The sequence below is a fragment of the Amblyraja radiata genome, chromosome 5 (genome assembly GCF_010909765.2).
Source record: "Amblyraja radiata isolate CabotCenter1 chromosome 5, sAmbRad1.1.pri, whole genome shotgun sequence".
Taxonomy (NCBI): Eukaryota; Metazoa; Chordata; class Chondrichthyes; order Rajiformes; family Rajidae; genus Amblyraja; species Amblyraja radiata.
Genome location: NC_045960.1, coordinates 85,536,414 through 85,562,213, shown reverse-complemented (window position 1 = coordinate 85,562,213; position 25,800 = coordinate 85,536,414). Strand labels below are relative to the sequence as shown.

The window sequence follows — 25,800 nt, the reverse complement described above, 5'->3', positions numbered from 1 at the left end:
AAGAATGCTCACAGATTGGTAAGGATGTGGTAATTTCTTAAGGAGCCTTTGAGTATATCCTTGGAACTGTTCTAAAAATCTCACGCTGCGACAGAGTAAAGGGCTTGTTTCCAGAGTTAGGTGTCAGGCTTGCAGACGATATGGCCCATCCTCATAGTCAAAGCCCTCAACATTGGCCAAGGAAAGGTTGTAGGCGTTGCTTCACATGTCCTGCCAATAGATGTGGAGGATTTTGCAGAGATGGTTTTGGTGATTTGAAGTGGCCACTATAGATAGCACACGTCTCCAAAACATGTGAATGGGTGGAGATTGCTGCAGAAGATAAAGCACAGCTCTGCCAGATTTCAAATCTTGTTCTTCAAGAGGCTCTTTTTCTCAGTCAGTCAAAGAGAATTCACCTTGGCTGATGAAGTCAATACTTCTTCTAATGTTGAGAAATGCTATATACAATGGTTGACGACATGTTTTCAGGATTTGTTGTGCAGTGAAGATTGCGTCCATTCTACCTCTAGATGGATGAGATTGGTGTTGTGAATCCGAGTGGAGCTTATATATGGGAGAAGGATGCTTGCAATGACTATACCTGAGGCAGAATCAGAGTTAGTGATAGGATTACATAGAAACATAGAAAATAGGTGCAGGAGGAGGCCATTCGGCCCTTCGAGCCAGCACCGCATCTCTGAATTCCCACAGTATTAATATTCTGAGAGTTATCATTGACCAGAAGCTGAACTGGAATAGCCATGTGCTCAAGTGGTTACAAGAGCATGTCAGAGGCGAAGAATCCAGCATCGACTAACACCCCAAACTCATGTCAACCATCAACAAGGCTCAAGTTAGGAGTGTGATGCAAAACACTCCGCTTGCATGCATGAGTACAGCTGCAACACACTCAAGAGGCTCAATACCCTATATGACATAGCAGACCTCTAAATTGACATGCCATCTATATCTATTCACTCACTCAACCACTACTCTCAGTGAGAGTAGTAGCAGTTTTTACCATCTGCACAAAGCACTGCCGCAACTCACCAAGGGACGCCACTAATCATTCTAACTAGGAAATATATTGCCATTTCCTCACTAATGGAGTCAAAATTCTTAAACCTCAGCCTTCACAGCACTGTGGGTATGCACGCACTTCTAAGTATGTACCCTAAAATGGCAAATCTTTGGGTGCTAGTCCCAGAGGAAATATACTATCATATTCTGCAATCGTTCCATCTTTAAAATCTATGCTACATTGCTGTAACACTATATTTTGGTATTTTGAGTTTTTTTCTGTTTGCACTATTGTGTACTCCCGTGTGATATGATTCGACTGGATAGCATGCAGACAAAGTGTTTCACTGCACTTCAGTACACGTGACACTAATAAACCAACACCAACAGTTCAAGAAGGCAGCTCACTACAACCTTCTCAAAGGTAATTTGGGATATGCATATCATTACCTTGATATACTTATGTATGGTATGATTTGCCAGGATAACACACAAACAAAGCTTTCTGCTACATTTCAGTGCATTTGACCAAAGTAAAAATAATTTTGATTTCAATATCAGGGGTTAATGCATCTTTTGCTTAAATCACAGATCACATGATGGGGTGGAAACTACCAGGAAATTAAGACTATATTGGAACAAAGTGACCAGTCTTGATAATATATTTATAAATATATTAATCCACAAGATGTTTAAGAGGGAACTGCAGATGCTGGAAAATCGAAGGTAGACAAAAATGCCGGAGAAACTCAGCGGGTGAGGCAGCATCTATGGAGCCTGTGGGAGCCTTTGCAACCACAGGAAACGCTACACTTGTCGCTTTACCTTCCCCCTTGACTCCATTTAAGGACCGAAGCAGTCTTTCCAGGTGCGGCAGAGGTTCACCTGCACCTCCTCCAACCTCATCTATTGCATTTGCTGCTCTGGGTGTCAGCTGCTCTACATTGATGAGACCAAGCATAGGCTTGGCGATCGCTTCGCCCAACATCTCCGCTTGGTTCGCAATAACCAACCTGATCTCCTGGTGGCTCAGCACTTCAACTCCCCCTCCCATTCCGAATCTGTCCTGGGTCTCCTCCATGGCCAGAGTGATGCCCACCGTAAATTGGAGGAGCAGCACCTCATATTTCGCTTGGGCAGTTTACACCCCAGCGGTATGAACATTGACTTCTCTAATTTCATGGGCGATTTAAAAATTTTACAGACAGATTTATCACTTCTGAAACTTTTTAGATGCCAAAGGAATCAAGAAAAAACACAAATAATGATTTACTGTTATGCAGTGAGCAAACGGCCAATGTTCGCCAAGCACTTTGTTGTCCCTTCAGCTCTCGCTTCTTTCTACCGTCTCCTCACTTTTGGAATTCTGAAGTAGGCTAAATGTCTCTCATGCTTATCCCGATTTCCATAATTATTTACAGCGCAAAAATCGACCATTTCGGCGGATTTTAACGGGCCCGCTACGCTGGAAGCAATGGTCAGCGCTTACCTGCAGCTCATCGCATGTACTCCAATTGCTGCAGCGTAGCAACAGTACGGGTCATGGGTCGTGACCCGACTGCCGTGCAACCAAGATGCTAATTTCCGAGTATGAAAATTGCCATTACTTTTTTTTTAATACTGAAGTTATGAAAGTGAATTAGGTGTCAAATCAAACTTCTTTTTATGCCTTATCTGGTGGGATAAATTGCAGACTTGATTTTTAAAATCTCAAAATTATGTAACATTGCTACTGTAAGTTTCAATGAGGTGTCTCCTCAACGAGTAGAGAGGCTTGACATTATCAATCTGTACGCTTGCAATTCGTTCCACGATCTGCAGATTCAAGTTGGACTGGCTGCCACTGGAGCCACATCCGACAAGATTAACCAAGGTTAATCCTAAATGATGAACGCTGCGATGAACGCGTTACCTTTTTGCAACATTGAATACTGTGCACTGATGATGCCCGGCTGATTGCATCTGGCCACCTGGTGGGAGGGAGGGAGGACGACGACGGCGGCAGCAGGCGGTGCGTCGTTGCCACGGCAACCCCGGCCGTGCTACGCGAAAGCAGGGGCGGGCTATTAAAGGCAAGTCTCGCGATAGCTGGCCCTCTTCCTCGGCCGCTCTTCACCCAGGTCGGTGCCGCTTCGGCGGTGGCTTCGTGTTCCCGCAAATTACCGCGCAAATCCGCTCAATATCCGCGGTGCGGCAGCGGCGCTCGGTCGGTGGGGGCGAGATGGTTCAGATTCGCGTGGCCGGGCGGCCGGATGGCGGATGTGACCGCGGGGGAGAAGGGTTATTTGATGTCTTGCCGTTTGACGCCAGGAGGGAGCTGTGTGCGGCTGCGCGTCCGGCTGGGCCCGGGAATCCGGGCCGCGTTCCACCGCGCGCGCTCGGCGGCTCCTGCCCTGTTTGCAGCCGCCAGGCTTGCACCCCCTGTCAGCACAACCCGTCCCGGGGCGCACTCTTTCCTCATCCGGGTAGGCCGCCAACGTGGTGTGGGGTAACCCCAAGCTCAACAGCGCCAACGTACAACCACGAACTGGTGCCCTTCTTCTCTTAGACTTCACCACTCGCAGGTTCGAGTGAAAGATTTATGTTTTTTAATGTTTGGCGACCGTGTACAAATTATCCACCACGGCCGGCGTCCGGCGCATGTGGAGTTGGGATCTCTGCCTGACTGTCTCAGCGGGTCGGGCAGCATATGAATTCGAATAGCCAGGCGGCGTTAAGGGTTGGAACATATTTTCAGGCTGATCTGAAGTCGTTTTCCTTCCTTTCCAGTGATAGGCCATGTTTAGCAGCAGCGCCAAAATTGTGAAGCCTAATGGCGAAAAGCCGGATGAATTCGAATCTGGCATTTCTCAGGTACGTCGGTATCATGTGCGACGTTTCAGCATGGATGACCTTTGATACTGCAAAATCGGATGTGTAATTGCCTTGGTGTTGAGTGTTCAGTAAATTGGATCAGGACTTGTGAGGTCCAGGATGTTAGAACTGTCTAGGATTTGCAATGGTCATGAAGGATTGCCTTATTGCTCATTAATGGGGAATCCTCATGGGCGATGCCAACAACATTTATCTTCTATAAGACATCTTAACCCTACAAGTATGACTTAACAAGGAAGTCATACTTGTCCCTAGAATTGAGACCACATGGTCTTTATCTTCCCCTGTAACCAACTAAATGTAACGTCCAATAGCAACACCTCATGATCCCTGAATACCAAAGTTGTATGCCATTGCAGTCTTTAGTCCAACTCGTCTCACCTATTACAAATTCATTTTTGAATTTGTTGAAATTCAAATGATGCATGCTTTCTGCTCCCCTGACCTACTTATCTCCAAATTGCAGGCAGTGAAGAAAGCAAATGGCATGTTGGCCTTCCTAGCGAGAAGTTTTGAGTATAGGAGCAAGGAGGTCCTTCTGCAGTTGTACAGGGCAAATCCTGGTGAGACCACACCTGGAATATTGTGTGCAGTTTTGGTCTAATTTGAGGAAGGACATTCTTGGCAATGAGGGAGTGCAGCGTGCGTTCACCGGGTTAATTCCCGGAAGGTGGGACTAACATGATGAAAGGATGGATTAACTGGGCTTATTAACTGGAATTTAAAAGGATGAGAGGGTATCTTGTAGAAAAATGTAAAATTCTAAAGGGATGCCGGAAAAATGTTCCCGATGTTGGGGGAGTCCAGAACCAGGGGTCATAGTTTAAGAATAAGGGGTAGGCTATTCATGACTGAGATGAGGAACAACATTTTCACCCAGAGAGTTGTGAATCTGTAGAATTATCTGCCACAGAAGGCAGTGGAGGCCAATTCACTGGATGTATTCAAGAGATATAGCTCTTGGGGATATGGGGAGATAGCAGGAATGGGGTTGATTTTGGATGATCAGCTATTATCATATTGAATGGTGGTGCTGGCTCGAATGGCCTACTCCTACACCTATTAGTGATAGTTTTTCAAAACTCTTTAGATTCGGGAGTAGTTCCTGAGGATTGGAGGGTAGCTAATGTAACACCACTTTTTACAAAGGGAGGGAGAGAGAAAAGGGGTAATTACAGACCAGTTAGTCTAACGTCGGTAGTGGGGAAACTGCTAGAATCAGTTATTAAAGATGGGATAGCAGCACATTTGGAAAGTGGTGAAATCATTGGACAAAGTCAGCATGGATTTATGAAGGGTAAATCATGTCTGACAAATCTTATAGAATTTTTCGAGGATGTAACTAGTAGTGTGGATAAGGGAGAACCAGTGGATGTGGTATATCTGGACTTTCAGAAGGCTTTCGACAAGGTCCCACATAAGAGATTAGTATACAAACTTAAAGCACACGGTATTGGGGGTTCAGTATTGATGTGGATAGAGAACTGGCTGGCAGACAGGAAGCAAAGAGTAGGAGTAAACAGGTCCTTTTCAGAATGGCAGGCAGTGACTAGTGGGGTACCGCAAGGCTCAGTTCTGGGACCCCAGCTATTTACGATATATATTAATGGATTTGGACGAGGGAATTGAATGCAACATCTCCAAGTTTGCGAATGACACGAAGCTGGGGGGCAGTATTAGCTGTGAGGAGGATGCTAGGAGGCTGCAAGGTGACTTGGATAGGCTGGGTGAGTGGGGAAGTCCAGAACAAGGGGTCACAGTTTAAGGATAAGGGGGAAATCTTTTAGGACCGAGATGAGGAAAACATTTTTCACACAGAGAGGGGTGAATCTCTGGAATTCTCTGCCGCAGAAGGTAGTTGAGGCCAGTTCATTGGCTATATTTAAGAGGGAGTTAGATGTGGTCCATGTGGGTAAAGGGATCAGGGGGTATGGAGAGAAGGCAGGTACAGGATACTGAGTTGGATGATCAGCCATGATCATATTGAATGGCGGTGCAAGCTCTAAGGGCTGAATGGCCTACTCCTGCACCTATTTTCTATGTTTCTATTTTCTATGTTTCTGATTCATTTCCCAGATTGCTTTTGGTTACCATCATTAGCTGTCTGCTGAAATGCCAAGTTGAACAGTCTTTATGATTTACCATTCCCCTCCTTTCTCATGATCTAGGGGTAAAAATATATTTTATACCCTCCGCATTGACATATTTGCCCACCTTACTAGACGCCCTCCATTAGGCCTTTGCCTCCCTGCTACTGTAATGAGACTCCGATGGTTACTGCTGATACTTACTGTGATTGTGACAAAGATGTGCGTGCCTCCAGACACAGTTGAATGAACGAATTAATAAGTTTATTGGCCAAGTATTCACATACAAGGAATTTGCCTTGGTTTTCCGCCCACAAGTGACAAATGATATACAGTGACAGTTAAGAATGATACATAAAACATTAAGCATTATTGATTAAACATGTGAATTAAATAAAATACCAGAGCAAAAGGAGGCTACAGATTTTTGGTTATTGAGTAGAACTACTACTCGCGGAAAAAAAGTTTTTTTGTCTGGCTGTGGCAGCTTTTACAGTACAGAGTCACCTTCCAGAGGGAAGTGATTCAAAGAATTTGCGGCCAGGGTGAGAGGGGTCAGAGATGATCTTACCCACTCGCTTCCTGGCCCTTGCAGTGTACAGTCCGTCAATAGAGGGAAGGTTGCAGCCAGTAACCTCTGCTGATCGGACGATTCGCTGCAGCCTCCAGGTGTCGTGCTTGGTGGCTGAGCCAAACCAGGCCATGATGGAGAAGGTGAGGACAGACTACGATGGCCGTATGGAATTGGACCATCATTGCCTGTGGCAGATTGTGCTTCCTCAGCTGCCGCAGGAAGTACATCCTCTGTTGTACCTTTTTGACTGTGGAGTCGATGGTCACCCCCTATTTAAGGTCCTTGGAGATGATTGTTCCCAGGAACTTTAAATACTCCACAGATGTGACTGTGGTGTTGTTGATGGGGAGGGGAGGAGAAGCTCTCCTAAAGTCTACAATCAATTCCACTGTCTTAAGAGCATTGAGCTCCAGGTTGTTGCAATGGCACCAGGATGCCAGCTGTGACACTTCCTGTCTAGGCAGATTCCTCCCCATCCTGGATCAGTCCAATCAGGGTTGTGTCGTTCACAAACTTGAGAAGCTTGACAGAGGAGTCAGTGGAGGTGCAGTCATTGGTGTAGAGAGAGTAGAGCTCCTATTCTAAGGGTTTGCAGGTCTGGGATTTGCTTTCCCAGCCTCGCATGCTGCTTCCTGTCTCAGGAAGCTGGTGATCCACTGACAGAGCGATTCAGGCACAGTCAACTTGGAAAGTTTGGAGCTTTCTGAAATTCTGAAAGTATTTTTCAGCTTGGCCAGTACAAGCCTTTCAAGGGTCTTCATGACTACAGAGGTCAGTGCGACAGGCCTGTAGTCATCAAGACCAGTTTGCCTTTTGGGGTACAGGAACAATAGTGGAGACTTTGAAGCAGGGAGGGACAGTACAGGTTTGCAGGGACTGGTTGAAAATGTCTGTTTGGCACAGAGCTTGAGAGTAGAGGGGGAAACATTGGAGATTTATGGCTTTTCTGTCTTCTGAAAAGCCTCTCAACCTCCATTTCTATTGTTGATGATGGAAAGGTGTTGTGCAGCACAGGGTGTAGGTAATTGGGTGTGAAGTGGTGATTGGGGAAGGGTGAGTGGGAAAGGGTTCAGTCTTTTCAGACTAGAGTCTTGTTTTAAGTATGTGTGAAATGGTGAATGGGGAGGAGTGGGTGTAGAAGGGCCTAGTCTTTGCAGACTGAGGTCAGGGTGTGAGCCTTTGATAAGATTGACTACATTGTTTGGTGCAGTGCATGTGTCCTGCAACCCGGTTGCAGAGAATTGCCAGGGCTTATGTAGCAAAATATAAACTTAAAGAACGCAACGGGTCAAGCAACAACTGCAGGCAAAGGGATTGTTGACACTTTGGATCAAAATGGTGTATCAGCACGTGCATCCTGTTGCTGTTATAGATGCTTCTTGACCCGGTGATTTCTTCCAGTAGTTCATTTTTGTGCTCTAGCTCTAGACTCCAGCTTCTGGATTCTTCTATTTCTAGGGCTTCTTTTGCACGTCTGCACTGTTATCACTGAGCGCATATGCTTAATATACCAAGGCATACAGGATATCCCGGTTGTTAACCATTTTAACTCCCATATAACTCCAATATCCATTTGACCTTTCTGTTCTGGGCTGCCTCCATTGCCAAAGTAAGGCCACACAAGCAACTGACAATAAATTAATCTAGGCTTTCAAAATCTCACTTTCCTCTTGATTCTCAAATCCTACCTCCTTGACCAAGCTTTTGGAGGTGAGCACATTGTGCCTTTCATTATTTTTTGTTTATATTCTGGATTATTAATGAATGAAAGTTGTATAATTCATGGCATGGTTTTATATCGGGTAGATTGTAGCTTTTACCACAACATTAAACGTTGCGTAATACTGCCTCATCTTCTATTTTACAGGCTCTTTTGGAGCTCGAAATGAACTCTGACCTGAAGGCACAGTTAAGGGAATTGAACATTACTGCTGCAAAGGTGGGGTTTTGATAATTTTACAATCAATGTCATTTTACTCTTGATGGGGGAAAATAGCATGCTTCAGTATCGTGCAAGTTCTGGTGATTCCTAATATAAGAATTGAGGCGACTCGTCTTTCATCATTTGGCATCTTTCAGTGCAGTATCCTTGCCAGCTAGGACTCTCCAACCAAACTCTTGTGCATCTGTTTAAAATGTGTCCCATCCAGTTATGTCGATGATTCACTGTGACTTGACTTGGTCTCTCAAAGGCTTTTATAAAACAGTTGAGCATTTGCGTAAAATGTTTGTGCATCCTTTCTTTTTCTTTCTGATAAATGTGCATTCTGACTTTACCATATCGCATGGTGGGTCAATACTTTGTTCTAGTGTTCTATGGTTGGATTTGAATTGTAGCTTGTTAGATTTCTGTGTACAATATAACCAAGGTTTTCTGGTAATAGTTTATTCAAATAGTTCCATGTTTAGATTGGAATTCAGCTGCTGGTTTCTCAAAGTCATCTGTTTTGAGTTCCAATTGCTGTATTATGTCAAAGACCACCTTCCCTTAAGTGTGTTGGTGACCCTCAAATGCTTGACTGGCATTTCCGTTACATTGTTTTCTCTTTGCAGTCTGCTTAGGTCTTTATAATATAGGTCTCTATAATATAGTGTACTTCCCAGTAGATAGGATGGTAATAAACGAGTTTGGTATTCCGACAGCGCATGCCCAAGTCATAGGTCACTCGCTATAAACATTGCTGGATGTGCTGTGTGTTATCTTTGGTTATCAGACCTTCTTTTCAGTGAGTATTTTATGCTTCGTGCAGCTCCGTGGGGATGCCGCTGGGCCTCCCTCCCCCTTGTGTTACCCGTCCCCATCCGGAGGTGCCAGGCTCGCGGTGGGGGGGCTCCGGCCTGGGGGCGGGGACGGCCAGCCACGCCTCTCTCCCTGTCCAGTGGCCGCCGGTTTGCCCCCTACGGTGGAGGGCATGTCATTACAAACAGTGAGTCAGTCGGACCTGGAATAGGCAATCAGTTCCACTGGAGCTGATTGCCTATTCAGGATCCGGCATCAAAGGCCCTGCTGGTGGAGGGTGTTGCGACTCAGACGGGTAGGTTTGGTGGTGGCGGGGGCTGAGCGGCAGGCCATGCAACGTCTCCGGAGAAGGTTATCGACCCGAAACGTCACCCATTCCTTTTCCCTGGCGCTGCTACCCATCCAGCTGAGTGGCCGCGGGGGGGGGGGGGGGGGGGCCAGTGGCGGCTCGGCAGTGCTTGTGGCGCCGGGGACACGGGCTCGGCCCCGGCTGCGCATGAGGTGCGGGTCTGTGCGCGCTCTTCCGTCTCCCACTCGCATCTGCCCTCTCTCTCTCACTGTTACACCCGCTCTCCTGCTACCTGGCACCCCTGTTCCTCAGATTAAATATATTTTTACCCCTAGATCATGAATAAAGATACAAATTTACATACAGTTTACAGAACTGTTCACAGGATTTTCCGTATTTTGTATGGAAATGTGATTAGAATTAGGATGTGCGATTTTGTGTTGTTAAATACAGATTTTAAATATGGAGCTCAGTACAGTCTGAAGAAGGGTCTCGACCAGAAACGTCACCCATTCCTTCTCTCCAGTGTCGCTGCCTGTCCTGCTCCAGGTTTAAACAGAGCGCTGTCAGTTCTGCGTGGGAATTTAAACAAAGAGCTGTCGGCTACAGCGCTATGGGTTCTAAAAATAGTGCTATCATCTGGAGTGCTATGGGCTTTACACATAGCACTATGGCCACAGCGCTATGGGTCACAGACTGTTCAGGAAAATTCTCGTATAGCAATGTGTCTTTGGAATTCTCTTTCTCAGTGGTAGTTGAGCCTTTGATTATGTTTCAGGTAGTGGTAGAATTCTGGATAAGCCTGGTGATGAAAGGTTACCAATGGGATTGCAGTTACATTTGGATTGGCCTTGATTTTACAGAACAGTGGGTGGGCTCCATGGGGAGAGAGGGAGGGGTGGGGAGGGAGAAGGAGAGAGGGACGGAGGGAGAAAAAAAGGAAGGAAGGAGGGAGGGAGAAAGAGGGTGGGAGGGAAAGGGGGAGAGAGGGAGGAAGAGAGAGAGGGAGGCTTCCATAATGGCTTCTACATCATCTTCTGGTGCTAAAAGCATGAAGCAGCCGTTCAAACAGCAGTATACAAAGAGATGGCAATGAATGCACTGTCAAGTAAGGTGCGTGGAAGACATGTCAATTGGTAGCAAAGTTATGTATTCTTGTACTCTAAAGGGCCTGTCCCACTGTACGAGGTGATTCAAGAGCTCTCCCGAGTTTATAAAAAAAAAAGAAATCAAAATCGTGGTAAGTATGTAGAATGTACGTAGCAGGTACATCGGAGCTCGGGACGTCTCTTAGCGGCTCGTAAAGCTAACGACAGGTACACGGTAAGCTCGTGAAGATTTTTCAAACTTGGAAAATGTCCACGAGAGCCCCAAGTACCCACGAGTGGCTAATACCGTAATTCTCCGAGTTCGAATCAGGGGAAACTCGGGAGAATTCTTGAATTGCCTCTTACAGTCGGACAGGCCCTTTACATGGGTATGGCTGTACAATTCAGCAAAATGGCACCGCGTAAAAATACTTATTTCCTCAGCAAGATACTGATTTTCAGGTACTAGAATACTGAAATGCTCTGACAAAACTTGGCAGCTCTGAGTTCATGCAGCTAGTGCTTCATTCGCTTTTTCTTTATAGCGAGTGACCTTTGAAAAATCCCATGATTCTTTGTGTTTTTCGGAATACCGAACTCGCTTATTAACCATATAACCATATAACAATTACAGCACGGAAACAGGCCATCTCGACCCTTCTAGTCCGTGCCGAACACATAATCTCCCCTGGTCCCATATACCTGTGCTCAGACCATAACCCTCCATTCCTTTCCCATCCATATAACTATCCAATTTATTTTTAAATGATAAAAACGAACCTGCCTCCACCACCTTCACTGGAAGCTCATTCCACACAGCTACCACTCTCTGAGTAAAGAAGTTCCCCCTCATGTTACCCCTAAACTTCAGTCCCTTAATTCTCAAGTCATGTCCCCTTGTTTGAATTGCAAGGTGTGATGGATTAAATTCTTATTTGCCTATCATGCACCCCTGATATCAATGGAACAGGCTGAGATACATCTACCGAGTCTTTGAAAATTGCAGAATAGATATGTTGTTGCCGATATGAAATGGCTCTGGATACATTTACTTGAAAGACATTGGATATTCTGGCAATATCTTTTACTGTGTTTGGACGAAGTGTTTGTAACCAATTAAGTTCTATGAGATGCATTTTGATTTAAAATCTCTGTAAAACTTTTTTTTTAAAGAAAGCAGAATCAAACATTTAAGTATTAACTGGCTTTCAATTTAGGAAATTGAAGTTGGCAGTGGCAGAAAAGCAATCATCATTTTTGTGCCAGTACCCCAACTGAAGTCCTTCCAGAAAATTCAAGTGCGACTTGTGCGTGAACTTGAAAAGAAATTCAGTGGTAAACACGTTGTCTTCATTGCACAGGTAAAATCTGAAATTGTTTGATTATGATTCTTTCTATTTCATGTATTAACCGATCAATTTAAAAACTCAAATTTGAACATTTTTGTTCAGAGGAGAATCCTACCAAAGCCAACCAGAAAAAGCAGAAACAAGAATAAGCAGAAGCGTCCCAGAAGGTAAATGGCCTTTTCGTACATACAGTGAAATTCTTTTTTTGTGTAGTTGTTAAATACTTATGGTTAAATTGGGAATGTTAGAAAATCTATGGTATTGGGGGGGAGGGGTGTTATAATTAGATGTGGGCTTCAGAACAGGTACAGGCACGGATTCGGTTGGCATTAATTTTGGTTTAGGTCACTAAATTATTTTCTAGTAAGTTGTTTTGGAAATTTCTAGTAACATTTTTGTAGAAATTTTAGTTTATTGGTAATAACAGCTTTGCTAATTTGGAGGATGAAGGAAAGACAAGAAGAGTGGCATCATTTGGATCAAAGATCCTATAGCCGAGCAAGATGGATTACTCTCACGCAAACGTGTAGTATGCTCATGGGCGGATTCATGGGTGATTTTATGACCCATTTTAGCAACCTGCCCCCGCCATCTTGTTCCGCCATTTTGCTCCGCCCTCTTGCTTCCAGCCAAAGATTGGATCCGCAGCGGGGAGAGAGAGTGCGGGGTCCGGGGCAGCGGGGAGAGAGAGTGCGGGGCCCGGGGCAGCGGGGAGAAGGAGTGCGCGGCCCGGGGCAGCGGGGAGAGAGAGTGTGGGGCAGCGGGGAGAAGGAGTGCGCGGCCCGGGGCAGCGGGGAGAGAGAGTGCGGGGCCCGGGGCAGCGGGGAGAAGGAGTGCGCGGCCCGGGGCAGCGGGGAGAGGGGCATAGGAGGGGGGGGAGACATTGTAGTGAGGGGGCAGGCGAGGGAGTGCCGGGGGGGATAAGGCCTAGTGTGTGTGAAGTTGCGGGGAGGTTTACAATGTTTCTTATTTACAATGTTTCTTATTTAATGTCCCTTGTCTAGTCTGAAATAAAGTTCATTATTGGATCAGAAGAAATATAATTGTGTGTGTTATATGATTATATACATTTATATAATTTTCATGTATGTGTGTTTATAAACATTTTATTCCTTAACAAGAATTAACAGAATTATGAATCTAACCCTATATCACGCACAAAAACTTCCCCCGCAATGTCAATCACCCTGCGAGTCGGGTCGGTTCCGGTTACTACAAAATCAACTCAAACACTGCTTGTGAACCATTTAAAAAGAAATGATTTAAAAAACATTAAAAAAGACAATTACCAGAATCAAATTTTATTGTTGACAAGAAGTATGAACTGACAGAATTATGAATCTAACCCACACAAACTGTTGCCCCGCAACATTGATTACACTGCGAGTCGGGTCGGGTCAGGTAGGCTCAGGTTACTAAAATAGGCGTGGAAAAATGCCCATGATCCCCTCCATAGCGTACTACACGTCAGTCCATTGCATTTCGCAGGAGTAGCCTATCTTGCTCCGCTATAGGATCTTTGATTTGGATAGTGTGAACAGGAATGATTGACCAAATTAACTTTGAAAGTCGTGCAAAATGTATTTAAAATGGTTTGTTTACACAGCTGAATTGAGAATTAGATGTGATGGCATTTTCAGCTAGAAGTGATGTATTTATCCTTTGGCTTTAGAATCATAAATATTGTAGCTGAAGAAATTATTTTTCAAGTTTTGGGTGCAGTTAATAGACACAATTGATGAATTTGGAAATTATAAATTCTGTCAAATAGCAAAAAGTGAAAATGTTTGAAATCTGTTTCTCTTGTTGCAGTACTGGGCATAGAGGGTTTAAAGCTGAGAAGTACAAGGTGTTGCATTTTGGTAGGTCTAACCAGGGCAGGGCTTATACAGTGAATGGAAGGGCTCTGGATTGTTGCGGAGCAGAGAGATCTAGGAATGCAGATACATAGTTCCTTGAAAATCCTGTCACGGGTAGATAGGATGGTCAAGAATGCTTTGGGCACATTGCCCTTCATCAGTCAGATTATTGAATATAGAAGTTGGGAGGTCATGTTATAGTTGTACAAGATATTGGTGAGGCCACATTCAGACTATTATATTAAGGTATAGAAAATATGTTGTTAAGTTGGAAAAGGTGCAGAAAAGATTTATGAGGATGTCGCTAGGACTTGGCCTGAGCTACAGGGAGAGGTTGAGTAAGCAATGATGTTATTCTTTGGAGCGCAGGAGGATGAGGGGTGATTTTATAGATAAGATTATGAGGGGAACAGATAAGGTAAATGCGTAAATGAGTCTTTTACCCAGAGCAAGAGAATGAAGAACCAGACAGCATAGCTATAAGAATGTGGGCGGGGTGAGGAAGGGAATTAATAGGAACCTGAGGAGCAACTTTTTTGGTTAGGGTGGCCGTTGGATTGAAGGCTTGATTCCACACTGCATAAGTGAAGTAGAATTCACAAATATGAGACTACAATCTGAATTTGTGTACAATTTGGATCCAGGAATTTGAAGTTGTACACTGCACTTTTTAAAGCTCCAGCTTCTTCATTGCACTTTGGCATTGCCTGCACTCAAGGCCAACTGACGGACATTCAATGTTATGAGCATTAACAAGAAAAATGTACTGAAGATATAATTGGTGTAATCAGTATCATTTTAAGGTTTTTCACAGGTATGGGTTTTGATTTTTGTTTTGAAACACATTTTTAAATTTTATTTTTCAGTCGTACATTGACTGCAGTGCATGATGCAATTCTTGAAGACCTGGTATTCCCTAGTGAAATTGTGGGCAAGAGAATTCGTGTGAAACTGGATGGAACAAGGCTCATCAAAGTCCATTTGGACAAGGCGCAACAGAACAATGTAGAACATAAAGTGAGTTTAATATGCATAACTAGAGGAAATTGGTTTACGTCTCAGAAGTACCAAGTATCCCTTGATCTATTTAAGATTCATTATTTCTGTTCCTGTATATATAAAACCCATACTAATAGACAATAGGTGCAGGAGTAGGCCATTCGGCCCTATGAGCCAGCATCGCCATTCACTGTGATCATGGCTGAACATCCACAATCAGTACCCTGTTCCTGCCTTCTCCCCATATCCCTTGACTCAGCTATCTTTAAGAGCTCTATCTAACTCTGAGGCAGAGAATTCCACAGATTCACAACTCTGGGCGAAAATGTTTTTCCTCATCTCTGTTCTAAATGACCTACCCCTTATTCTTAAACTGTGGACCCTGGTTCTGGACTCCCCCAAAATTGGGAACATATTTCCTGCCCCTAGCGTGTCCAATCCCTTAATAATCTTATGTTTCAATAAGATCCCCTTTCCTTCTAAATTCCCGTGTATACAAGCCCAGTCGCTCCATCAACATGACAGTCCTGCCATCCCGGCAATTAAGCTTGTGCACCTACGCTGCACTCCCTTAATAGCAAGAATGTCCTTCCTCAAATTTGGAGACCAAAACTGCACACAATACACCAGGTCTGGTCTCTCTAGGGCCCTTTACAACTGGAGAAGGACTTCTCTGCTCTTATACTCAACTCCTCTTGTTATGAAGGCCAACATGCCATTAATTTTCTTCACTGCCTGCTGTACCTGCATGCTTACTTTCAGTGATATGAACAAGGACCCCCGATCTCATTGTACTTGATGCTTGAACGTTAATTTGGAAACTGGAATGGATTTCTTCTGAGGTATCAGTGTAGTATTTGTGTTGTAACTTAGATGTAATGGTTCGGAGTTCTTTTCCACAATAATGGGAATTCACTTTATTGCTTGTTTTTGGAATTGAATCTTTGAACGATTACCAAGAAGGCGACATAAACTAGATACATTTTTGCTTAAAATTTTTTTCTAAGAAGTATTTTTTGTGTATTTTGAAAGTCGTAAGCAAATTAGTTAGAAGTGAGTCAGAGAGGGGGAAACAGTTGAAAACTGAGGAATTTGGTTTGTAAATTGGTAAATTAGGCAATTTATCAGTCAATATAAGCAAGACGGCTCTTAGGGAGCAGCAGTGAGGGAGCGGCCTTGTGAGGGAAGTGCCCTGTGAGAAAATTGTGAGTCTTTGGTTGGCTCTAGACGCTGAGGAGAGGAGGCTACACAAAACGCTGGAGAGGGAGAGACGAAAGAAGGAGATGTCAGGCAAGCTGATTCAGTGTGATGCTTGCAGTATGTGGGAGGTCAAGGACACTGCTGGTGCCTCTGGCTGCTACAAATGTGAGAAGTACATCCAGGTACAGCTCATGAAGGACCGTGTTGGGAAACTGGAGAAGCAAGTGGATGAACTCAGGTTCGTCCGAGAAACTGAGTCGTTCCTCGACAAGTCCTATAGTAAGATTGCTACACCTAAGGTACTGGAAGAGAGAAGGTGGATGACAATGAGAAAGGGAGTGAAGCATGGAATGCAAACGTCCCCGGGTGTTGTACCTCTTGTGAACAGGTTCACCCACTTAGAAGCTGTCGGGACAGAAGACGTTATTACACTGAGCAGCGGACTGGCTTGCGAAGCAAATAGGGCTGTTGAGCCAAAACCAAATAGGCCAACGCTATTGTAGTGGGAGACTCCATTGTGAGAGGCACGGACAGGAGTTTCTGCGGCAACAGACGGGATTCGAGGATGGTGTGCTGCCTTCCTGGATCCAGGATGTCATGGACAGAGTGCAGAAAATCCTCAAGGGCGAAGGTGAACAGCCGGAAGTGGTAGTGCATGTCGGCACAAGCGATGTCGAAAAGAAGGGGATGAGTATTCTGCAGAGTGACTTTAGACAGCTTGGAAAAATGCTGAAAAGCAGGACCTTCAGGGTTGTTATCTCTGGTTTGCTCCCAGTTCCTCGTGCTGGTGAGAGCAGGAACAGGGCAATACGGGACCTGAATGTGTGGCTGAGGAACTGGTGCACGGGGCAGGGATTTAGATTCTTAGATCACTGGGATTTGTTTTGGAGTAAGGGGGGACTGTATAAAAGGGGCGGATTGCATCTTAACAGGTGGGGGACCAGCATTCTGGCAGGCAGGTTTGCCACTGCTACACGGGTGGTTTTAAACTGAATAAGGGGGGTGGGGTGTCAAATGGAATATTCGAGGATGGAGTTAAAGGGAAAGGGTTTCTTAAATGTGAGCGGAGAGACAGAGGGGTGTAAAATGAGGGTAGAAGCAATAGGTAGCAAGGTGAAAATTAAAAGTGGCAGCCAGTGCAAAAATCAAAAAGGGCCACTTTTCAACATAATTGTATAAGGGGTAAGAGTGTTGTAAAAACAAGCCTGAAGGCTTTGTGTCTCAATGCAAGGAGCATTCGTAATAAGGTGGATGAGTTGAATGTGCAGATAGCTATTAATGACTATGATATAGTTGGGATCACGGAGAAATGGCTCCAGGGTGACCATGGCTGGGAGCTGAACATCCAGGGATATTCAATTTTCAGAAGGGATAGACAGAAAGGAAAAGGAGGTGGGGTAGCGTTGCTGGTTAGAGAGGAGATTAACACAATAGAAAGGAAGGACATTAGCTTGGAGGATGTGGAATCGGTATGGGTAGAGCTGCGAAACACTAAGGGGCAGAAAACGCTAGTGGGAGTTGTGTACAGGCCACCTAACAATTAGTGGAGTTGGGGATGGCATCAAATAGGTAATTAGAAATGCGTGCAACAAAGGTAAAACAGTTATAATGGGTGACTTCAATCTACATATAGATTGGGTGAATCAAATTGGCAAGGGTGATGCGGAAGAGGATTTCTTGGAATGTATGCGGGATAGTTTTCTAAACCAACATGTAGAGGAACCAACGAGAGAGCAGGCTATTCTAGACTGGGTATTGAGTAATGAGGAAGGGTTAGTTAGCAGTCTTGTGCGTGGCCCCTTGGGCAAGAGTGACCATAATTCTTCATTAGGATGGAGAGTGATATAGTTAATTCAGAAACAAGGGTTCTGAACTTAAACAAAGGTAACTTTGACGGTATGAGTTGGCCAAGATAGACTGGCAATTGATTCTTAAAGGGTTGACGGTGGATATGCAATGGAATGCATTTATAGACCGCATGGATGAACTACAACAATTGTTCATCCCAGTTTGGCAAAAGAATAAATCAGGGAAGGTAATGCATCCGTGGATAACAAGGGAAATCAAGGATAGTATCAAAACAAAAGCATACAAATTAGCCAGAAAAAGCAGCCTACCAGGGGACTGGGAGAAATTCAGAGTCCAGCAGAGGAGGACAAAGGGCTTAATTAGGAAAGGGAAAATAGATTATGAAAGAAAACTGGCAGGGAACATAAAAACTGACTGCAAAGGTTTTTATAGATATGTGAAGAGAAAAAGATTAGTTAAAACAAATGTAGGTCCCTTGCAGTCAGAAACAGGTGAATTGATCATGGGGAACAAGGACATGGCAGACCAATTGAATAACTACTTTGGTTCTGTCTTCACTAAGGAAGACATAAATAATCTGCCGGAAATAGCAGGGGACCGAGGGTCAAATGAGATGGAGGAACTGAGTGAAATTCAGGTTAGTCGGGAAGTGGTGTTAGGTAAATTGAATGGATTAAAGGCCGATAAATCCCCAGGGCCAGATAGGCTGCATCCCAGAGTACTTAAGGAAGTAGCCCCAGAAATAGTGGATGCATTAGTGATCATTTTTCAAAACTCTTTATATTCTGGAGTAGTTCCTGAGGATTGGAGGGTAGCTAATGTAACCCCACTTTTTAAAAAGGGAGGGAGAGAGAAGGGGAATTACAGACCAGTTAGTCAAACAACGGTAGCGGGGAAACTGTTAGAGTCAGTTATTAAAGATGAGATAGCAGCACATTTGGAAAGTGGTGAAATCATTGAACAAAGTCAGCATGGATTTATGAAAGGTAAATCATGTCTGACGAAACTTATAGAATCTTTTGAGGATGTAACTAGTAGAGTGAATAAGGGAAAACCAGTGGATGTGTTATATCTGGACTTTCGACAAGGTCCCATATAATGTGTTATATCAGAAGGCTTTCGACAAGGTCCCACATAAGAGATTAGTATACAAACTTAAAGCACACGGTATTGGGGGTTCAGTATTTATGTGGATAGAGAACTGGATGGCAGACTGGAAGTAAAGAGTAGGAGTAAACGGGTCCTTTTCACAATGGCAGGCAGTGACTAGTGGGGTACCGCAAGGCTCAGTGCTGGGACCCCAGTTATTTACAATATATATTAATGATTTGGACGAGGGAATTGAATGCAACATCTCCAAGTTTGCGGATGACACGAAGCTGGGGGGCAGTGTTAGCTGTGAGGAGGCTGCAAGGTGACTTGGATAGGCTGGATGAGTGGACAAATGCATGGCAGATGCAGTATAATGTGGATAAATGTGAGATCCACTTTGGTGGCAAAAACAGGAAAGTAGACTATTATCTGAATGGTGGCCAATTAGGAAAAGGGGAGTTGCAATGAGACCTGGGTGTCGTGGTACACCAGTCATTGAAAGTAGGCATGCAGGTGCAGCAGGCAGTGAAGAAAGCGAATGGTATGTTAGCATTCATAGCAAAAGGATTTTAGTATAGGAGCAGGGAGGTTCTACTGCAGTTGTACAGGGTCTTGGTGAGACCACACCTGGAGTATTGCGTACGGTTTTGGTCTCCTAATCTGAGGAAAGGCATTCTTGCCATTCTCAGAGAGAGTACAGAGAAGGTTCACCAGACCGATTCCTGGAATGGCAGGACTTTCATATGAAGAAAGACTGGATAGACTCGGCTTGTACTCGCTAGAATTTAGGCGATTGAGGGGGGGGACTTATAGAAACTTACAAAATTCTTAGGGAGTTGGACAGGCTAGATGCAGGAAGATTGTTCCCGATGTTGGGGAAGTCCAGAACAAGGGGTCACAGTTTAAGGATAAGGGGGAAGTCTTTTAGGACCGAGATGAGAAAAACATTTGTCACACAGAGAGTGGTGAATCTGTGGAATTCTCTGCCACAGAAGGTAGTTGAGGCCAGTTCATTGGCTATATTTAAGAGGGAGTTAGATGTGGCCCTTTTGGCTAAAGGGTTCAAGGGGTATGGAGAGAAGGCACGTACAGGATACTGAGTTGGATGATCAGCCATGATCATATTGAATGGCGGTGAAGGGCCGAATGGCCTACTCCACCTATTTTCTATGTTTCTAAATGGACATACAGCTTTCTGACACTGAATCACTGATTTACTTTTAATGTTGCATTGAAGAGTTCTTCACCAAAATGCCCCAATCGCCCCACCATGTTTGCAAATGGTCTGTCGTCCTTTATCCCCTGCCACCTGTCTAACATCTCTTAAACAGCAAATAATCCTCCAACACTCCAACTGAAACCTATTAGGGTCTGCCAATTGCAAAAAAAATCTTTATGTGGGTTTGTCAGGGTCGTTTAGTTCAAACTTATTTGCAAAACATTATGAAATATCTTGGAATTTGTCTCTGTCCATTATAAAGCGTTGGCATAGTTCTGGATTACTTAGTCCTAAAACATATTCTAAAGTTATTTGCCCAACCTCTTAAACTCCTTCCACCCAAGCCAAGATATTTAAACCCTGTGGTGATAATTGTGAGTTTTAATCTTTTTTATATCTGCAATCTGACACTAAAATTTGCAACTTTGTACAGCATTACTGTTGCTGTATTCAAGTGTTGTATTGTTCTGAAATAATTTTCTACCGATTTTGAATTAATGTCCTATTTGATTTTATTGCCACCCCTCTTTTACTCTTCCCACAGGTGGATACATTTTCTGCTGTATACAAGAAGCTAACAGGCAAAGATGTTGTATATGAATTCCCAGAGTTCCAGCTGTAAATTCTGCAGAATGATTTAAATAAAACAAGAGTTTGGTCATAAATCTTTATGATATTGACTTTTGTTTATTTATCTTTTTTCCACTGAGATGGCAGTTCTTAAAAAACTGGGGATAGTTCTGTTGAACCTGCCCCAACTCACTTTTTTTATGTTCAACTCAATTACTATATGTGGTATACAAATTCTCTTGGATGAACTCAGGGAAAATCTTTAAATATTTTAGCTTTCAATATGTCCCATTTACTATTTAAGCCAACTGGGTCAGTGTGTACTTTTTTTATTGAGTTGCATCTGCCTGGTACAATATACCAACATTTGCTGGATCAAGAACTCTTTGATCAAGGTTGAATGGGCCCTATCGTGTGGCTGCCCATTTACCTGTTAATTTTGATATTCCAAATGGATCATTTTAACTCTAATTCTAACACTAATGCAACAACAATTTGTTAACACTTTAGATGTAAATGCAGACATAGCAAATAACTGTAATTGTCTTCAGCCCTAAAGTTGTTGAAATGGCGCTAAAATTATTAATTGTCATCGTGCAGTCTTTTCCAAATTAGGTTGATTTTTCTTTTTTTTAACTTTTCTGAATATTTCCTTAATTCCGCAAGTTTATATGAGCTTGTTCTCCCTTCCTTTTAGTTTAGATTAGAGATACAGCCCAGTAACAGGCCCTTCGGCCCACCGATTCCTCGTCGACCAGCGATCCCTACACATTAACATTATCCTACATGCACCAGGGGCAATTTACATTTATACCAAGCCAATTAACCTACAATGTACTTCTTTGGAGTGTGGGAGGAAACCGAAGATCTCTGAGAAAACCCACGAGGTCGCGGGTAGAACCTACAAACTCCGTACAGACAAGCACCCGTATGACAATAGGTGCAGGAGTAGGCCATTTGGCCTTTCGAGCCAGCACCGCCATTAATGTGATCATGGCTGATCATCCCCAATCAGGACCCCTTTCCTGCCTTCTCCCCATATCCCCTGACTCCGCTATTTTTAAGAGCCCTATCTAGCTCTCTTGAAAGCATCCAGTCGTCATCCAGCCCGTAGTCGGGATTGAACCCAGGTCTCTGGCACAGCAACCCAACCGCTGTGCCACTGTGCTGTCCTGTTCCAATGAAGTTTAAGTTCCAATGAAGAATAAGCATTATTACTTTGAGGAAAGTTGCGGACTTCTGGGTTATGGCTAATTTGAGTAACTTTGAACCCGGTTTGTAACAATTTTCTCAGCCACTAGTTGCATGTAACACGATAGTAACAATTTGCACCTTCACTATCCACGTTCAAGTTTATGTTAATGAGCAAATAAACTGCTGGCTCTGACAACATCTTTTAATTTTCCCTGGGCCACCCCAACACTTTGAAGATTTTCAAAAAAGATCATCTGAGATAAATAAAGAATTGAGTGAAATTGCCAAGGATTTGCAACAAAAAAGATTAAATGGTTTATGACAGGAGAATGATATGATTGTTTAAGGTAGAAATAGACTCCAGTCCACCAATAGTGGGATATTTTAAGGGATGGTCCCCTGTCAATATATTTCTGAAATTCATTATTCACCCTCTAATTATATTGTTTGTTTTAGTGTCAGTTATGGTTATATTTGTACTGAAGGTTGTATGTCATGTAACAGGAGATTGAGGTTCTATAGTACATAGACATATGTTAGGTTGGTCTCTACAATCTCAAATACTTTGAAATGAAAGATCGAAAATATAATAATGTAGCAGTATTTAGCATGTCTTGATTTAACAGGTAGTTGATGACCAGATTTGTCTTTTAGCTTTTGTGGAATTATTCATTGGTCATTCATTCATAATCTGAATTAACTTGAAGCATCTCTATGGCTAGCTTTAAAATGATGTAGAATTGTATTTACGGTGGACATCCTTTGAGAGGCAAGAGAATGCTGAAGCTGGAATCACGAACAAAATACAAAGTGCTGGAGGAACTCAGCTAGCTGGGATCATTCTTTTGTCTGATTAATGGTCCTGACCTGAAACGTTGCTGTCCAGACTCCAGCACTTGTTTTTCCAAATAATGTCAGCTCAAACCTTAGCTGCGCCTCAAAAATAATGTGGGTGGCACAGTGGTGCAATTAATAGAGCTGCTGACAGAACTCCAGCAAGTGGGGTTCAGTCTTGAACTTTGCACTTAGCATTTTCTCCCTGTGAGGATGTGCGTTTCCTCTAGGTTCCTTCTACATTCCAAAGAAGTTCAGATTGGTGCGGCAAATTGACCATCATTCGTTGTTCTATGCAGGTGAATGGTAGAATCTGTGAGGGAGCTGATGGGAATGTTGGGGGGAGGGGGGGGGAAAGAAACAAAATTAGTTTAGTAGAGGATTGGTATAAATGGGTGCTTGACGGTCAGCATGGACTGCAAGGGACAAAGTACCTACTTCCATCCTGTATGATGTCAGAATTACACTGAGTCTCCCTGGTCCAGAGATCGCTAGAGAGATAAATTAAAGAATTGAGTGGAATTGCGTGATGGGCAGCACAATGGCGCAAAGGTAGAGTTGCTGCCTTGCAGCGCCGGAGACCCATTTCTTGATCCTGATTATGATTGCTGTCTGTATGGAGTTTGTACGTTCTCCCCGTGACCTGCGTGGGTTTTTTCCGAGATCTTCAGTTTCCTCCCACACTCCAATGACGTACAGGTTTGTAGGTTAATTGGCTTGGTAAATGTAAAAATTGTCCCTAGTGTGTGTAGGATAGTGTTAGTGTGGGGGATCGCTGGTCAGCGCGAACCCGGTGGGCCGAAAGGCGTGTTTCCGCGCCAAATCTCTAAACTAAACTAAAAGAAAGGCATTCCTCTGTTAATCTTGGTAAGTTGCTCCAGTGAATCTTTATATACTCCAGCCACAGAGCGCAGAAGAAAGGTTAACTTTGATAGCAATGTTTCACTTGTCTTTTTTCACTGTCCAAAAATATGCCATCTTTGTTAGCAGCAATAGTTGTATTCTTCACGGTGGTACAATGGTAGAGTTGCTGCCGTATGATGCCAGAGACCCTGGTTCAATCCTGACTACAGATGCTGTCTGTATGGAGTTTCTCCTTGTGACTGGGATTTCTTTCCACACTCCAAAGACGTATAGGTTTGTAGGGTCTGAAGAAGGGTTTCGGCCCGAAACGTTGCCTATTTCCTTCGCTCCACAGATGCTGCCTCACCCGCTGAGTTTCTCCAACATTTTTGTCTACCTTCGATTTTCCAGCATCCTTCTTAAACAGGTTTGTAGATTAATTGGCTTTGGTAATAATTGTAAATTAGACCTAGTGTGCACCAGTGTAACGGGGATTGCTGGTCTGCGCGGATTTGGTGTGCCCACAGGTACTGTTTCCGTGCAGTATCTCCAAAAGGAAAACTAAAAACAAGTTTTGAGTGCGTGTACGTCACTCTTTTGAATTATGCCTAGTTCACTGCAAATCGATTTAACTCCTTTCTGATGTGATAAAGCATTGATCTGGTTACGACAATTCAGATTTTAGCAAATGGTGACAACCTCCAATGTTAGTGGTTCACTTGGTAATAAAGGTGCGTTTGAAATCCCTGGCGTTACTCTTATTTAAGATTGTTATTAATTGGTAAAAATGTGGTGTGGATGCAATTAGCTTTTATCAGCAAATTATTTTCCAGGTTCCGATGTATGTTAGTGTGGGTTGCTTCATTATCTGTCGAATGGAAATGATGCTGAACAGTGAACAGCTCGGCTCATGACCTTGTCATGGGAATTGACTCTGAAGAAGCTGACGATAATTGGGTCATGTGGTTTCCAGTAGAATTCTTGTAGGAATACCCTAGGACTATGATGATTGACCTGCAACAGCATCGGACTTCATTCATTATGCCAGCTGCTGTAACATTTACTTCTGGTCACCACTAAACTCAATTCTGATCAAACTTCTCAACACTGTATGTTTAAATACTGGTGTGGGGTTAAAGGCAGCTGCACTCAACCCTCCCCGGTCTTCAGTTTCAGCATAGAAGGTCTGTGTTGTTTGATAAGAGCATTGCCATTTAATTAGAATCTGTCCGACTTGGATTCAACTTTCCTTTACAATATTGTGTAAAAGCAAATTGTTTAAGGCTGTTCTTGATCTCAGGATACCTCCCAGCATTTTGCAGTCAATTAAGTACTTTCAAATATAAAATAAAACTGAAAATGCTGGAAACATTCAGCAGGGTGTGATAATGTTGCAATGTCCACATGATTTAATGTGTTAGTTTAATATAGGTATTCACATTAATTGTTAAAACCTTGGCTACTGAGGGAAGTGTAGTTTATTGCTGAATCCAGGAGCAGTCACGCTTATGACTATGAGAGACAAACTTGAGTCAGTGGAGCAGAACTGAATAATGGTACTGAGAAGATAAAGATGACATATTTACTGACTAAATGTTTAGGATGATTGTATTTGTCAGGTGGTTACGAGGTAGACATAAGAGATTAGTATACAAACTTAAAGCACATGGCATTGGGGGTTCAGTATTGATGTGGATAGAGAACTGGCTGGCAAACAGGAAGCAAAGAGTAGGAGTAAACGGGTCCTTTTCACAATGGCAGGCAGTGACTAGTGGGGTACCGCAAGGCCCAGTGCTGGGACCCCAGCTATTTACAATATATATTAATGATCTGGATGAGGGAATTGAAGGCAATATTTCCAAGTTTGCGGATGACACTAAGCTGGGGGGCAGTGTTAGCTGTGAGGAGGATGCTAGGAGACTGCAAGGTGACTTGGATAGGCTGGGTGAGTGGGCAAATGTTTGGCAGATGCAGTATAATGTGGATAAATGTGAGGTTATCCATTTTGGTGGCAAAAACAGGAAAGCAGACTATTATCTAAATGGTGGCCGACTAGGAAAAGGGAGATGCAGCGAGACCTGGGTGTCATGGTACACCAGTCATTGAAAGTAGGCATGCAGGTGCAGCAGGCAGTGAAGAAAGCAAATGGTATGTTAGCTTTCATAGCAAAAGGATTTG

The 25,800-nt window shown here is 43.6% G+C and overlaps 1 protein-coding gene across 1 annotated transcript; it reads left to right on the top strand.

The window, feature by feature from the left end:
* The first annotated feature begins 3,025 nt into the window (after positions 1–3,025).
* rps7 (ribosomal protein S7) lies at positions 3,026–20,846 on the top strand. Its single transcript, XM_033021662.1, has 7 exons — positions 3,026–3,122; positions 3,772–3,855; positions 8,405–8,476; positions 11,872–12,015; positions 12,106–12,170; positions 14,729–14,879; positions 20,726–20,846. The coding sequence occupies exons 2-7, from the start codon at positions 3,781–3,783 to the stop codon at positions 20,801–20,803; spliced, it is 585 nt and encodes a 194-aa protein (XP_032877553.1). The 5' UTR covers positions 3,026–3,122; positions 3,772–3,780; the 3' UTR covers positions 20,804–20,846.
* Positions 20,847–25,800: the final 4,954 nt, after the last annotated feature.